Source organism: Hevea brasiliensis, chromosome 9 (assembly GCF_030052815.1).
Source record: "Hevea brasiliensis isolate MT/VB/25A 57/8 chromosome 9, ASM3005281v1, whole genome shotgun sequence".
Lineage (NCBI taxonomy): Eukaryota > Viridiplantae > Streptophyta > Magnoliopsida > Malpighiales > Euphorbiaceae > Hevea > Hevea brasiliensis.
This window is the reverse complement of record NC_079501.1, coordinates 18,360,111-18,376,893: the sequence shown is the minus strand read 5'-3', so window position 1 is coordinate 18,376,893 and position 16,783 is coordinate 18,360,111. Positions and strand designations below refer to the sequence as shown.

The 16,783-nt window shown below is 30.3% G+C and overlaps 3 protein-coding genes across 3 annotated transcripts; 2 read left to right on the top strand and 1 right to left on the bottom strand.

Moving 5' to 3' along the window:
* Nucleotides 1–137: 137 nt before the first annotated feature.
* Nucleotides 138–2,839, top strand: LOC110640266 (uncharacterized protein At1g65710). Its single transcript, XM_021791504.2, has 2 exons — nt 138–1,658; nt 1,787–2,839. Exons 1-2 carry the CDS (start codon nt 348–350, stop codon nt 2,657–2,659), a joined length of 2,184 nt encoding a protein of 727 aa, XP_021647196.2. The 5' UTR covers nt 138–347; the 3' UTR covers nt 2,660–2,839.
* A 456-nt stretch (nt 2,840–3,295) lies between these two features.
* On the bottom strand, nt 3,296–7,675 carry LOC110640295 (WAT1-related protein At3g02690, chloroplastic). The gene is made up of 7 exons (XM_058153270.1): nt 6,900–7,675; nt 6,573–6,620; nt 6,055–6,177; nt 5,010–5,159; nt 4,656–4,827; nt 4,335–4,395; nt 3,296–3,850 (listed from the first exon to the last, which is right to left on the bottom strand). The coding sequence occupies exons 1-7, from the start codon at nt 7,548–7,550 to the stop codon at nt 3,748–3,750; spliced, it is 1,308 nt and encodes a 435-aa protein (XP_058009253.1). The 5' UTR covers nt 7,551–7,675; the 3' UTR covers nt 3,296–3,747.
* A 6,836-nt stretch (nt 7,676–14,511) lies between these two features.
* On the top strand, nt 14,512–15,570 carry LOC110673858 (NDR1/HIN1-like protein 6). The gene has a single exon (XM_021837084.2). The coding sequence runs from the start codon at nt 14,641–14,643 to the stop codon at nt 15,397–15,399; it is 759 nt and encodes a 252-aa protein (XP_021692776.2). The 5' UTR covers nt 14,512–14,640; the 3' UTR covers nt 15,400–15,570.
* Nucleotides 15,571–16,783: the final 1,213 nt, after the last annotated feature.

Sequence of the window (16,783 nt, the reverse complement as noted above, 5' to 3'; positions counted from 1 at the left end):
ACAGTAAACCCATCCAACGGCTCCCTCCTTCATCTTAACGGTTCTTTTTCTTTTCTCCTCCCGCCCCCTCTCTCAAAAATTTGAAATCTCTCTCTCTCTCTCTATTGATAACCAAAAGTTTCTCTCTTTTAAAAATGTCTTCTTGGACAGCGTACCCCACCCTCTCTCTCCTTTTCACTCTCTTTTCTTATCTACTACTACAAGAGCAGAGGAGTATCGATTTCTATTTTACACATCTTTTTCTCTTGGGCTGACACAGTCCCTATAATTCAAACTCCATTGCTTCTCCTTCTGTTTTATCCAATTCTGCAACTTCTCTCTTTCTTTGTTGTATTGGGTCACCAATCATGGGCGGCTGTTTAAGCAGGAAAAAGGGGTCTTCTTCTTTGAATGCAACTACCCCTGTTGTGTCTCTTTCATCTATGGAAGCAGTAGTTCCAGATAAATTATGTGCTCTCAAAGGGGATGCTGATGTGAATATCAAGGAGAAGCTAGTCGGGGAAGAGAAGGTGAAGAAACAACTAGTGGTTGAAGAAGAAGGATTGGTGAAGAAGGAGATTTTTGTGATAAAACACAGGACAAGCCACGATAGAGAGAAACTCGCTCCTCCTCAGAAGGATATTGGGCTAGTGGAAGAAAACAGGGTTGCTTCTGCTCTTCCCAGTAGTACTAATACTAACCCAAGCGCAGGTGATGTTAAAATAGGCAATAATGACAGCACTATGGTGATGAGGACCTCAAGCTGCGCAAAAGAGGAGGTGGATGCTATTCTCATACAATGTGGAAGGCTTAGCCGGAGCAATTCGTTTGGAGCCGGAAAGGCTCCTTCTTCAGGCAGGAAGTACTCCGGGCACAAGAGGAGTTATGACTTGGATCACAATGACCAGGACCAAGATGTTGAGATTGCTCCTGCTTCTACTTATAATCCCAGAAAGAGCAATGCTGATGAAGATAATGAAATGGCTGCAGACAGAAGGCAGCATCGCCAACGCCACCGCCATTCGGGTAGGTCTTCTCCTTCTTCTTCTTCACAAGGAAGGAGGAGGACACCCAGCAGGGAAAGAGAGCAGCGCTCTGGCAGCAGAGAGAGAGGCAGCGGCAGCAGTAGTAGTGGGAGAAGAGTGAGTCGATCACCGGGTAGAAGATCAGAAACGACCCCAACTGCGAATTCTAATGGTAGTAGTAATGCTAATAATACAACTACTACTACTAATAGGCCTGGAAAGATGGTCTCGGTTCCCGCTACTGTTTCTTCCTTGACAATGGATAAAAGCAAAAATGGCGTCGAATCTCAGACAGGGACTGCCATTAAACGGATCTCTGTGAAGAGAAATGTTGGAGACTCAGCCATGTCAAATTCAAGGGGTGCTGCATCTCCCCGTTCCCAGTCCCCGGTGAGAACAAATGCCAAGGGTTCTAATGAGAATAATCAGCAGCAGCCATCGCTTAGTCGCAACTCTTCAAATAAAGCAGAGAAATCGCCTTATAGAAGGAATCCATTGAGTGAAATCGATCCAAATTCCCTTGTTTATTCGCAAGCAACTGAAAACAAGAAAACTGTCTGTATCAACAATAATATCAGCGGCAAAGTACAAACCAGAAACAAAGAAACCGAAGGACAAGCAGTGATGAAGGAATCTATCAGTGTTCTAAATCAGGTATACTCATCTTTCTACTTTTAGTTGCTTTGTCCCATTCTCCATGCATTTTTTGTCATCTTATTTCTGCATTTGCTGGCAAAAGCACAGTGAAGTTTGATTCCAGAAACATATTTCTGTTTTTCCAGGCTCAAATGCAGAAGCCAAATGCTGACATAAACAACAGACCAGTTGCTCAAGGGACTAATTGTAGAGGAAGCAGCAACACTGTGAAAGAAGCACCAGTAATTGTGGAAGAGACCGAAGTGCCAGACTTAAAGCCTCAAACACTAACAAGAAGTAGGTCAGCCAGGAGATCTCAAGACCTAGCCTTCAATCCTGAAACTTTGTTGAATCCCAACCCATCATATACTGCGCTATTGCTTGAAGACATACAGAATTTTCACCAAAAGAACACCACGACCCCCCCTTCATTCTCAGTTCCACTATGTGTCACCAAGGCCTGCTCCATTCTTGAAGCAGTTGCTGATCTCAACTCCACTACAAGCTCCAACCTTTCATGTGCATTTGTTGAGGATAGAAGAAGCCCTACCACAACGGGTGCTAATCTTGTTGGGAAGAAATTAACAGAGGCCAAAGACCCTTTTGTGGAATCAGAGGTCCTAGTAAGTGATGATATAATGGAGCCAAGCTTCCACAAGTATGTGACAGTAAGGAGGGGCGGCAAGTCGAGTAGAGAAGATATGGATGAGCAAGAATCCTCAGGCAGCAACAGTTTTGTGGGTGGCAGCCTACAGCATTGGGGGGAATATTCTACCTCTACATGGGAACCCAACTCAACCGATTCAACTGATAGCTGGACTTCACGATACAACACCAGAGCGGAGGATGAGAAGAACCTATCAGGATTTCAAAAGCATGTAGTACCGGAATCAGGCCGTGATATGGAAGAGGCTATGAGGGGATTTAAAGGGCAAAGGACAGGAATTGGGCGTGGGAGAGCTGCTTCCGGTAAAAATCTTCACTCAAATTTGGTTGTTGCAGCCGCTGCTTCAACATAAGGCTAAATGGCACCCATCCGGTTGTAGTTTTTAATCCACTAGATCTTTGGTTTTCCACTTGTAAACATTTAGCAGTTTGTTTGGTGGTTGCAAACTTGCAACCATTCTCGTCATATTTATTTTGAAGCCATGCGGGTCAATGACACGAGGAATGCTGACAATTTGGTGATTTTCTATCAAGTGGACAAATTTTAATTCATAAAATGAAAACTAACATGCCTAAAAAAATACCTGTGCACTAATGGAAAGTTACCATCCTTTTTTTGTGAAAACCCAGGAAGTTACATGTTGCAATGACACGAGGAATGCTGACAATTTGGAGATTTTCTATATAGTGTACAAATTTTAATTCATAAAATGAAAACTAATACGCTTAAAAAAATACCTGTGCACAAATGGAAAGGTACCATCCTTTTTTTGTGAAAACCCAAGAAGTTACAGAAATAAGATGAAAAATATCAAGACCAAAGGTATAGACATTACTTCAAAACAAATAGTATTCCAAAGCTTTTGCTACGTTACAAATTTCTAACAAAAGAAGAAATATTAATCTGTACAGATAGGGCCAAGCACAAGGCGGCAAGGATGACTTAGACAATATGGGGCTCGGGCCAAGCACAAGGCGGCAAGGATGACTTAGACAATATGGGGCTCGTCCTAATCATCCAGAGGTGTGTATTTAACAAGTATAATTTACTTCGACAAAAACAATGTTGTTGTAGAATTCGCCCTATAGACATGCGATATAGAAATTAGATTGGTTCTGTGCTCCACTGCTTATAGGTAGACTAGTAAACGTATGGTGAAACTGAACTCCAACCTGGGAACATTCATTGTCATGAGCAGTCTTGAACTGAGAAAGTTCAAGCAATACAGGTTGCGTACTTTATACTTGAGGTAACAGCTCCGTCACTTGGAATCAAGCCCTATTCACTGCAATTCTAGGAAGGCCATAGGTAGCATACAGCTTGATCTCTTTTAATCAACTTCACTGTAAATACATGCTACAAATATGTCTGAGTCTTGAAAATCAAATCATCAGGCAAACCAGACCAGCATTTTCTACCCTTTTGTACAGGCAAAATGCTTCATTCAGTACTTTCCCCATAATTGACCATGTATATTGCAATCAAAGTGACAATAGCGCCAACCAATTGCAAGGGTGAGAAGGTCTCACCAAGATATAGAAACCTGTAGTCAGAAACCCAAACACCAGAAATAAATTAAAAAAGTAAGGACCGAAAGTTATATTGAAATTTAGGCTTCATTGTTTCATAAAAAATAGTTTCCTAAAAAACATTTTCCTTTGTTTATTTTTATATAGTATTCATTTAGGGCTCTTGGGAAATTTGGTTAAACAGAAAAACGTTTTCTTGTAGTTTGAAAGAAAATTAATATTTTCCAATGTACTCCAAACAACATAAAATACTTACTATTGATTTATTATCTTGAAACCAAATAATAGAAAAAAAGTTATTTTCTTAGAAACTTTTTTTCTTTAAATATTTTCTAAATTCTAAAGCAAGTTATTTTTTGAGAAACAGATAGGGCCTTAATGCATTATTCATATAATAGACCTAGTCACAGCTCAATTCATCTTCAAGTGAAATTAAAGACCTGACTTGATTAAATTGTTGTATTAATTTTCTCAATCCCAAAAATTGAAGAATCTTACCCAAAAATTGAAGCAAACATCGGGGTTAAAAAAGTGAGGGAACTGAGCTTTGTCAGGCTACCTGAAAATTTGTCAGCAATGAAAAATCAGTTTCAAAAAGAAACCTAAAAATTAAATTTAAGCCTCTTTTATGTTAGTGCAGTTTAAATATGCATAAACTATGCAACCCACCACTCACAAAAAGCAAAAGGATCATTTCAACCGTATATCATATGGCCAACTTAAATTTAATAAAAAAAATGAACCACAAGAAATTAAAACAGACAACCAGATAAAAAACAGAAAAGAAATAGTAAATAGAATTTTAGCATAGAATGTAACCTTTTGTTGCACTGTAGAAGTATACGCCATAACTAATAGCACTTCCAAAAATAGAGGTATAAAGGAGTGCCAATATATCACTTCCTGTCAGTTCCTTGAGGCTTCCACTGAAGGCAGGATCATGATTGAGAATTGAGATCACCGCAAGAGGGATACCACCAATAACCATGTGCTGCAGTTAAGGTCCGAGTGAATTCTATTTGCTTGTTGTCATCATAAATATAAAAACAAAATGAGGCGGGACATCAAGCAACATTCTAAGGCAAACTCACAGCAATCTTGAATAATTATCAAGCACATCATTAAAACAAACAATAAAGAAAGATGATTTCCAAGCAATTCAGGACATCCTACCCATCCAGTTGCCATAACAGGATCAGAGTACTTAGTAACCCAGCGGACCATGACTGTGCCTACTGCCATGCTTTGAGCTGCAAGAAGCATCCACCATTCTCCACTTCCCCACAAAGAAAAATTACTCTCATCAATAGCAAGAGCAGGTAACTGCAGAATAAACCACAACATCATTCAATAACAATAATGGGCAAACAATAAAATCCTATCAAGTTGTGAACTACTTTTTCCATTCCAGAAACTGGAAAAAAAGAAAAAGCAAAATGTTCGTAATGCATCACATGCTTAATAACATAACTAAACAAAAGAGACCAGCGGTTCCTTGAGGGAAAAAAAAGGATTTCTGCTCATGGGTGGGAAGAAAGGAAACACTCAAGGAATATGATCAATAAAACTAAAGTCACTAAACCAAAACTGCACGACAACAGAAAGTACATAGAGAAGCCTGCTGCTGTGTAACCCATTTTCATCTTCTTCAATTATGGACACTTTCCACAAGACATTGTAGCAACCAGGACACTATGGCATCAACAGAAACCAACCACGGACCACCATCTTCCTATTATAAAGAGAGAGGCTATAGAAACTAATAGCAGACATTTGGCATAATTTTCTTCTGTTAAATTGAATATTACAACAGACACACACTGAGCTAAATGAAACTAGATATAGGGGGAAAGAAAAGAAGACACTATAAATTCAAAGTTTTTCCTTGAACCATATGCACTCCTGAAATGTGATCTCTAAACAATAATTTGATATAATCAAGTACTTGAACAATAAAACTGAAATACAATTTATACCTTCCTATAACATGCATTACATTCTAGTGCTAAGTTGAAGTTAGGGTTGAACCCTTACGTTCATGTATAAACTAAATGTAAAAAAAAAAAAATGTTAATGTCCATGTAAATGCTTGACAGATCATGTAAAATTACACCATAAAGCAATGATAAAGTTCAATGATGGATCAGAACAGTTATCTAATGTTAATGCCACTAAACCTCACCGTTATATGTAGAATAATCAAAATTAAAGAGATCACCTCAAGAAGTGAAAGTCCTATGACACCAAGTACAAGGCCTGCAGCTCCAACCAACCCAATGGATTCACCAAATAACAAGGCTGCAAGTACAGCCACTGTCAGAGGTTGTGAGTCGATTATAACCTGCAGTAAAAAGAAGCCATGAATTATATCATCATTTGTTGTTGCGCAAGGGAAAACTATAAATGACATGCTATAGAATGTGTTAGCAATCTAGATTCCTGCCCCCATCCCCCTTGTCTCCTACAAGGCAACAACAAAGAACTATTTCGTATTTGTGAATTTTAATTTCGTTTATAGTCAAGATTTTTTCTCACAAAACGAATATTTTGCAATTGATCCTCTTTAACCTTTCAAGTCGATGATTCTCACAGGCCAAAAGATACTCAGAAGTTAATTTTAACTTTGAATTACAGGTATCAAGAAGGCAAAAGGCCAGATTCACCAGAATATAAAATTGATCTAAGTTGCAACAACATGAGACAAAAGAATAAATTTGAAGGACAAAGAGAACATACACTGCCTAAACCTGCAGATGTCCTCTGTAATCCCTCAGCAAGAAAACCCTGTTCCACCATTATAATTGTTATTAGACTCAAGAAATAACTAAAATGCAATATCAGACCCAAGATATCCCTGTTCCACCATTAAATTTGTAACACAGCAATTCTTACACTTTTTCATAATCTGATGCTTAGTAAATCATCCACTGGTTTAGAAGATTGTCCACACCAAAATTTAAATCAATTCCGTCTATCTTATGTAACAATTTCATGCATAATTGCATTAAAGAATTGCAAAATTTCATGAACTAATCTAACAGGGTAAGTGACCAATTAGAGAACCTGGAAACAAGCAGCATCAACAAGGCCGAAGAGAGCGATGGAGAGCCAAGCAATGAATCCAGAGGGCAGAGGCCTACTTTGGGACGCAGCAAATGCAATCAAAAGTGAGCCCGCAGGAATAAGCCGAAAAGCAGCCACAAAAAAAGGACCAACCAATGGCAATATCTCCTTCATAGCCACCATAGCCGTGCCCCAAAAGAAAAAAGGCGACACCAAAACTCCCGTCTCCACCATCATTTCCAATAAATCACTTTTCGATTCATCTCCTCCTCCCTCTTCCACCGCCAACTTTGTACCATTAGTTTCAGAGGAGGGAGAAGAAGAGACAAGGCACTCCACATCTAGGCCTGTCCCTACGCAATCAAAGTACATCGATGACGAAGAATCAGCATTAGAATCTGATGATTTTGATTCCAATTCCACGTTTTTACTACTAGTGGTGCAGCAGCCAATGAAATTGGCTCTTCTTCTTCTTCTGATTCTTGTACTATATCTAAGACTACGAGTATGAGACAATTTGGAATGAGAATTACATGGCGGAGGAGAGAAGTAAAAAGAGGAGAAAGAGATGGAGCTGAATTTGACGGGAAGAGTAGGAGATAGAAGAGAAGGAAAGGAGTTGAAGAGGCTTGAAGGAGAGAATAGCTTCATGGCTACCTCACTTCTTCTTCTGCCCTTTTACTATCTTCTGTGTCAGTACAGTAGAGTGCAGGGAGCGCGGTGATGCTGCGCCGTGCTGTATCAGCGATAAGAAGGCCAGTGACGAACGAGTGGCACACGACAAGTACACAATCTAATATAAAAGTACGTAAAAATATAATAAAATTTATAATTTTTATTTTTTTATTTTTATTTATTAAAATAATAATTTTTTATTAATTTATAATATAATTAATAAAAATATTTATTTAATTCTTCCTATACAAATATTAACACTCATTTTTTATAAATATTTTATTTAAAAAATAGCTAAATATTTTATTAAAAAATAATTTAAATTTTATGAAATTTTTATATTTTATCTCATAATTTATATAAATAAATATTTATTTTTTATAAATTATAAAAAATATATTAAATTAATAATAAAATAACATTATTTTAAAATATATAAATATAATATTCTTTATTATTAATATAATAAAAAAAATTAAATTACTAATAAAAAATTAAATTATTTAATTTTAATAATAATAAAAATATATAACATTATTATTAAATAAAAATAATATTTTATTATATCATTTTTTAAAAATATTATATCTGAGTATAAATTATTTTTTATTAATCTAACATATTTTTTATAAAATAATTTTTTAATAAAGAAAATTATCGCTTTACATAAATTTATAATATAAAATAAATACATGTTTATAATAATTAAAATTTTAAGATGTTTTATTTTTTATTAATTTAATAAATATTAAAAATATATATTATTTTTCAAAATATAGATTTCATAATTTTAATATTATAACTTTAATTGTTTTTAATCATCTTTATTTGTATTTAAATTTTTGATGCAATCATATTTATAATTTATCTTTAAAATTTTACTTATATGTAAAAATATAGTTGAGAGATAATTTATATATAAAAATATAAATATTTAATTAAAATTTAAAAATAATTTTATTGAAAATTAATGATAATAAAATGTGGATAATCAAAATATTAGTTATCATTACATTGGATATAAAATTATAATGAAATAAAATATTTAAAAGTTTAAAAAATATTAAATAAGATATTTATGAAAAAATAATAATTAAATAAATAATAATTAAATATATTTAAATAAATAAATTTTGAAAATGAAAATTAATAACTTAAAAAAAAGTACAAATCAAAAAAATATTTAAAAGCATTTAAATGAAATGAAAATACGTGATGAGAAGAGAGTAATTGATGTGCATTAAATGTCTCATATGATATACTATATATAGACAAACAAATAAAACTATTTAAATAGAAAATTAATTTATAATTAAATATTATTTAATTGAAAAATAATAACAAATATTCAAATTTAATTTTTATAACAGTAAAATGTTTCCTATTTACTTAACTATTTCAATTAAATCGTTATAAGTTAGCCATAATAACAATAATAATAAGCATTAATTATTATTAAAAAAGTGAAATAAAAGAAATATTAAATTATTAACATAAAAAATAATACATACTAATTATAAATAAGTTAAATTTCTATATTTTTATTTTTATAACTTTTTACGTAAATTACACTTTTTATCTCTCAAATTTTTTAATAAATATTTCATAATAAAAATAATAGAAAATATAACAATGTAATAAAAATATTTATTAAAGATAAAATAATATAAGGTTGATTAAATTATATGATTGTTGATTATGATATCATAAATTAATTGTCAATTTTTTTTTAAACTTGTCATGACTCAAAATTTTGCATCGTGACCGGCACATAATTTAAGTATTCTTAAATCACGCAAACCTTATCAGAATATCTTAAATAAATATATTATCACTTACTAACTAAATAAATAAATAAATAAAATCCAAATAAACAAAATGCTGAATAAACATCATAAATATCTTATAAGTAAACTGCGGAGTCTCTACATATTTCAAATGAAAACTTAAACTGTTCACTAAACTAAACTAATTATTAGCCCAATGAAAAATGGATTTGGGCATACCATGAGAATAAATCAGAAAATCAATTTGTATAAATCGATCAAAATCAATAAAAAAATTTCAGATAGCAAATAATAACTTATAGTGCAATTTCAACAGTTTATTTCAATAATTTTATAGAGTCAATAAGATCAAATCAATCTCGAATAAATTCAGTGTAACACATCGGTAAATTATATAGCCATATATCAATAAATATAAAGACATTAAAGGCCTGTTACCGGAATCTTAATGGTTCTAATGCAGAAATAATTGACAAAATCAATTATTTAATCAAAATCAAAATAAAATTCAATAATAAAATAAAACTCTAGAAAATCACATGTAAAATAATTATTAAAATATTGATTTAAAATTTCATTAATAACAAATTTAATGCTAAGAAATTTTAAAAGAGACTAAAACGGTGTCATGTACTATAATTACTACTCACCTGAAACTTCCAAGACAATAGTTATATTCAATTAAAGATAGACAATTTCAGCTGACAGATTGAATATTCAAATCTCTTTGAAAATAGAATCCAAGGTGATGAATAGAGAAGTAAAAATTTATGGATTCTCTGCGCACATCATATTATAAATCGTAAATTTATATATATATACACACACATATAACAATAATGAAAGATGATGAAAATACATGTTGAGAGCATTTGGTAGAATAAGAAAATGATAAACAGGCTTTGAGAGCAAAATTTAGCAGAAAGAGTTGATTAGGGTATATATATTTTAAGAGTTCTATTAGGTATAGAATGAGATAATAGTTATTATTGAATTGAGTTGTTCAGATTACAGATATATATTTAATTTCAAAAGTAATATATATATATATAAGTAGGTCATCCAATAAAATATTTCTCTTTTTTTTAAATAAATATATTAAATTATTATTAGCTAATTAAAATAAATAAATAAAATATTGAGTTTCCACAAAATTAATGGTCATCAATTACTTATTATTATTATTATTATTATTATTATTATTATTATTATTATAGAAGATAGCATGTGATAAATAATATTTTTACATAGATAAATTTATTTAAAAATAATATAAATAATTTTTTAAAAATTGAATTTTAAAGAAAACAATAATTTAAATCTTAAATGTTAAGATAGTATTATAAATAATAATGATAATTAAAAGAGAAATAAAAAATTAAATAATAATTAATATAAAGGAAAATATTTATTATTGATTATGAGATTACAAATTAATAGTCAAATTTCTCTAAACTAATGGTTATCAATAACTTATTATTATTATTATTATTATTATTATTATTATTATTATTATCAATGAATAATATTTTTACATAAATGAATTTTACAATATAAAAAAAAATAATTTAAATAATTTTTATATATTACATTTAATCATAAAAGATCTTAATTTTTTAAAAAATAAAATTTTAAAGAAAATAATAATTTAAATTATAAATGCTAAGTACTATTGTAAAAAATAATGATAATTAAAAGATAAATAAAAAAATAAATAATAATTAGAATTTATAAAATAATAGAAATTGTATAAGTGATTCTTAATGTTCAATTGGGCCTGGATTTGCTTCATTTGGACATCTAGATCTCCAGATATAAAATAATTATCAAAACTAGTCGTGACACATCAAGTGTGGGCTTTTGTAATAGATTCATAGCTAATTTTGATAACCTTAGAGACTAATTTGAGCTTTGGTCCCTTTTTGTCATTTGTAGTGTCCTGACTTAACTTTTCAATGAATTAAACAGCATTGGATTTGGAGACCCATAACTTTAGAAACACTTGAAAAATACAGCAAAAGTCAAATTAATGCAAAAGCTAAAAATTTATCAATTTAACACAATTATTCCAACAACTCTTTAAAAATATGCCTAATTGATAATTATACTTTAATTAACTGAATTAGGCATAAAAATACACTAGAAGCACTAAAATATGATGGGAGTAAAAATATTAATTATGCACTTATCAATCATAAAAGATTTTAATTTTTTAAATATCAAATTTTAAATAAAATAATAATTTAAATAATAAATATTTAGATAGAATTATAAATAATATTGATAATCAAAAGAGAAATAAAATAAATAAATAATTATTATTATTAAAAAAAATTATTAATAGAAAGTACCATGTGGCATGCTTTTCAAGGAAAATGTCACGTGCCACTTCATTGAAAATACCGCTCTGCTTTATATATATATATATATATATATATTAGTTTTACAAAGTTTTTATAAATTTGAATAAAATCTCGATTTTATTAATTTGAATAAAATAACATATAAAAATATTTAAATATATTTTAAATTATTTAAAATTATATATGTCCGAAAAAAATTTAGAATTTGATGGTATGTATAGACAACATACAATTATATTATTTGAATTTTCCAGTTTAATTTTTAACTACTCAAAAATTATAAAACACATTGCTTATAAATTTTACTTTATTGTTAGAAATTATCATTAAAAAAATACTATAAACATAACATATTGAATAAGAGAAATTTATAATTTGAGTCTGAATTTTGACTTATATTATATTTAATTATCTAAATTTTAAAAAATTATTATTTAGTTTCTAAATTTTACATTATATTACACTATAAATTTTAAATTTTAAGAAATAAATTATTTCATTCTTAAATTTTACATTATATCATACTTTAATCTATGTAATTTTAATATATAAAATAATTTAATTTTTATGTTAATGAATAAAATTATTATAAATATTAAAATTACATAACTAAATTATTCTATATATATTAAAATTAAAGAAAATAATAATTTATTTTTCAAAATACATAAATTAAAGTAAAATATATTGTAAAATTTATAAATTAAATAATTATTTTTATTATTTAAATACTAAAATATAATACAGAATAAAATTCAGATATTAAATTATAAATTTCTTAATGAATTGTGTTTGTTGTTTTTTTTTTTTTTTTAAATGTCTCATAGACAGAAAAAAAAAAAAAACCAGTCTATCTATGAAAGAGAAATAAATTAATGTGATTAGAAGGGACCTTTTAATTTAATGATATTTCAAACCCTAATTTTTTTTTTTTTTAAAAAAAGGGAGGGCATTGTTTGAGCAAGCCCGGTAAATCTGCTTCTTGGTAATGGGCCTTACATTTTACGTGCTTTAAATTTTAATAAAATTTCCCTCCAAAATTCAGGGTAATATATTCATATTAAAATGGAAAATTTATAAGTCAATATTGGAGGTCATTCATCCGTGTAATCCACCTAATTTTAACTAATCTTATATTTTAGCACTATAATAGACATAAAAATTAATAAATCATCATACGGCTTCTTTGAAAATTAGTTAACCTATAAGCTTACTTCTTCCATACTCTTGCTTAGAAAATTAATTAGCCCCATTTGTTGTGTACATTGCACGTCACATAATGACATTTTTTAATATGCAAGTTATTTATGATAATAATAATAAAAAAATAGATATCTATTTGAGTATATGAAAATACATTCATTTTTTTTCTAATATTTAATAAAAAAAATTAACAAGAGTTGTAACTAGTAAGAAATTATAAAATAGGCTTTTGAAGTCAAGAAGGGTTAGGTAACGGAGACGCCCCATATGGGCCGCTGGCTCTATGACCAAATCAACAAGTGAAAATGTACAGTGATTATTTTAATTGAAGCAGCAGCACTGAAGGACTTTTTCAAGCTTCCTCTATATCTATTCCTTTGCCATGGAATGGAAGCTTCCAAGCTTAGAGCATTGACCCCAACAATTTTCTTATTATAATTAGTTTCTATTGTTTAGCTTTAATTTCTCCCTAACTTATATTTTGTAATCTGTTTGTAAATTACATTCTCAGAACAAACTGAGAGTAATTTATTTGAATTCATCTCTTTCTAATTTTTAAAATTATAAATAAAATTCAATAAAATGATAAAAAATAAAATGATAAGTATGAGTATTATTTTTTATCAATGAAATTTAGTAGTGTGATTAATTTCTCCATTAAAATTTGACATTTTAAATTTTTCTGTAAATTACAGAAGTAATAAGTTTCTGAAAGAGTAATTATATAGAAAGTTTACTTTAAATTAATTACGAGAAGATTAACCAGAAGATTATTCTCCTTATTTAGATCATATATATCTAAAAATAAATTTTTAATTGTTTACATTTATATTTTTTTCTTTCATAAAAAGATTATATTGCCATTATATTATGACATCAATTTTATTTTATTTTTTTTAAAAAAAGTTATCATTAAATTAAACAACTCTAATCAATATACTTACATTTTGTGCAGGTATATATTTAGTCTGATGATTAATATAATTTCAAAATTTCAAATTTAAGTATCCTAAGAAAAAAAGATGAAACTAGTGTTTTTCTGAGACATTTTTATTTGGACAGTTGCGACTGCTTTATTGTAGCAATGCTATTATATTTTGCATCCATTATTGACTTGGCAATCGGATCACGTTCACATGTAATAATAATAATATCCTTTTATTCCAGTAGCTAGGTCAGGTCATCTTTTTCCTATCATGATAGTGAGCATGTGGTGAAGCACCCTATCCATCGCATCCTTTAATAATTTAAATTAATTCCACATTTAAAGAAATCAATCACGCACCCAAATATATATATATATATATATTATTGGATTATTGAAACATTTGTGAATTGTAATTAAGCATCAAGAGCAAGAAATTTTCCTGCAATTTTAATTGGAGAAGACAAACGCGTTGTTGAAATAAAGGAAGCTTAAGGTAGGCGATATGTGAAACTACTCGATTGAGAAACTTGTCAGGAAAACTCACATGTCATATTCATATAAGTATATATAATAAAAGTCAAAGAAAGGAAGCTTCAATAATCTGCAGTTTGTGACTTAATCAATCCTCCTAACAAAGCAAGACTTTTCCTTATAAAACCTGCATCAAATTTCATTACAAGAGATCCTATTTCCAGTTTTCCACCCCAGATCAGGAACAAACAACAACAAGAAGAATTTAGTGCAGTTCTTGGTTATTCTTGATTTTCTTTCAACATCAATTATCGATGGCAGATCAGCAGAAAATCCATCCAGTCACCCAAGATGTGGAGGCAGCACAGCCACCCACAGTTCCATTAATGCCTAGGAACTCTTCTAAGTCCGACAAAGGCGACCCTGCCGAGCATTTTCCTCCATTAAAGCGTACTATTCCAGTGATGCACTCTAAACCGCCCAAAAGAAGAAGCTGTTGCTGCAGGTGCTTGTGTTGGACCCTCAGTCTTGTCTTGCTCCTCATAGTCATTATCGGAATCGTTGCCGGAATCCTCTATCTTGTTTTCCGTCCAAAACTGCCAGATTATTCAGTGGATAAACTGCAAATAACCCAGTTCAATCTCAGTGGCGATTCAAGCTTATCAGCTGCGTTTGACGTGACCATTACTGCGACAAATCCAAACAAGAAAATCGGCATCTACTACGAGGGAGGGAGCCATATAAGTGTTTGGTATACAGGGACGAAACTATGTGAAGGGTCACTGCCGAAATTCTACCAGGGACACAAGAACACAACAGTGCTAATCGTGCCATTGACAGGGCAAACACAGGATGCTAATGGGTTGTTAACATCTCTGCAACAGCAGCAGCAGGAGAATGGAATCATTCCTTTGAACCTTAGGGTTAAGCAGCCTGTGAGAATAAAGCTTGGCAAGTTGAAGCTGATGAAGGTGAAGTTCTCGGTCAAGTGCAGGCTAGATGTGGACAGCTTATCTGCCAATAACGCCATTAGTATTAGAAATAGTAGTTGCAAGTTTAGGCTTAGACTATAATTGAGTTCTTTATTATTATTATTATTATTATTATTATTATTATTATTGCATGTACACATGCCATGGGCAGATTATGTTTTTTTTTTTTTAATTTTTTCTCTATTTATTTTCTTAGTACCGTAGCTAAAAGTGGAGGATTATTTATTTATTTATGTTATTTTTTCCTCCATACTATACATATACATATGCTTGTACTTGGTATTTATTAATTCAGCCATAGATTTTCTTTTTAAAAAATTGTCCAAATCATATGAGATATATTTTCTCCGTACCCAACTAATGTAGGACTTGACACCCATTTCACTGCATTAATTAAAGCCAAACAAAACTAGATTTAATACAATTACACATTGAGCATATATATTTAATACAAAAGCATTCAAATATATTAGCCTTTTATTTACTAGTGTTATGGCCATAGGAGAGTAATTGTAGTGGTCAAATTCGAACGTAACCCAAGCGTGATTTGCCATGGAGCTTGTTGCTTTGGCGAAGGTTTCGATAATCGATGTATCTCATTCCAACAGAGGCAGGCGCATTGTTTGCTAACTCTGGTGCTGGGCTAACAACACAATCTTGTGATGGACCATTCACTAGGGCTACGGATATCCTTGTCCATTGCTTGTTCACTGCTACTCGGTGCAGAACACTCTTGCATATTCCATTACTCAAAATCTAGCAAAAAATAAAGCGAGAAATTGTGAAGTGTACACCTCAAAAAGAAAAAAAGAAGGTAAGCCGGTTTGTTGGCATTTTTTATGTGTAGAATTAGCAAATTGAAGCGTAAGCCGGTAAGCTCCAAACTTCATTGTTTTTTTTTTTTAATTATTTATTTATTTTTATCATGAAAGGATATGAGCAAACTTTTAAAATTACTTTTTGATTAAAAATTAGTCATCTACTTAATTGATTAAATAAATAATTTTTTTTTTAATGGCAAACTCTAAAATAACATTAAGATAAATTAAAAGTCACATAAAAAATAACAAAATCAGAAGCGACTAAACCCTACTCTTTAATATCATATGTAGAATTCAGAATCATCCCAAGCTGATATACTCTTAACAAAAACTACATAGCCATATATCATGAAGCTCATTAATAAGCATAAATTTACAATCCAATACCACATAACCAAAAATAAGTTTATAACTGCTTATGCAAATTATATACTCCCTCATCAATTTCTGCTTTCATTTTTGCTTCTGATAAACATAATATTTTTTTTTTTCCAAAATTTTGTAAGTCACATTCTCTTTTTTTTTTTTTTTCACAAGCATAACAATTTTTCCAAGATAATTCTCTATAAATAATTCAATTTCTTTAGTTAATATTGTTTCTTATCTTTATTCTCTTTAATTAGCGTCATTGAGGGTGATCTAAT

Bases quoted from the DNA above. Each gene is read 5' to 3' on its own strand.
- LOC110640266 (XM_021791504.2), top strand. From the start codon at position 348: ATGGGCGGCTGTTTAAGCAGGAAAAAGGGGTCTTCTTCTTTGAATGCA. The intron at 1,659-1,786 runs GTATACTCATCT...CTGTTTTTCCAG, and splicing joins CTATCAGTGTTCTAAATCAG to GCTCAAATGCAGAAGCCAAA.
- LOC110640295 (XM_058153270.1), bottom strand. From the start codon at position 7,550: ATGAAGCTATTCTCTCCTTCAAGCCTCTTCAACTCCTTTCCTTCTCTT. The intron at 4,396-4,655 runs GTTACATTCTAT...ACAAATTTTCAG, and splicing joins CTTCTACAGTGCAACAAAAG to GTAGCCTGACAAAGCTCAGT. The intron at 3,851-4,334 runs GTAAGATTCTTC...TTCTGACTACAG, and splicing joins ATGTTTGCTTCAATTTTTGG to GTTTCTATATCTTGGTGAGA.
- LOC110673858 (XM_021837084.2), top strand. From the start codon at position 14,641: ATGGCAGATCAGCAGAAAATCCATCCAGTCACCCAAGATGTGGAGGCA.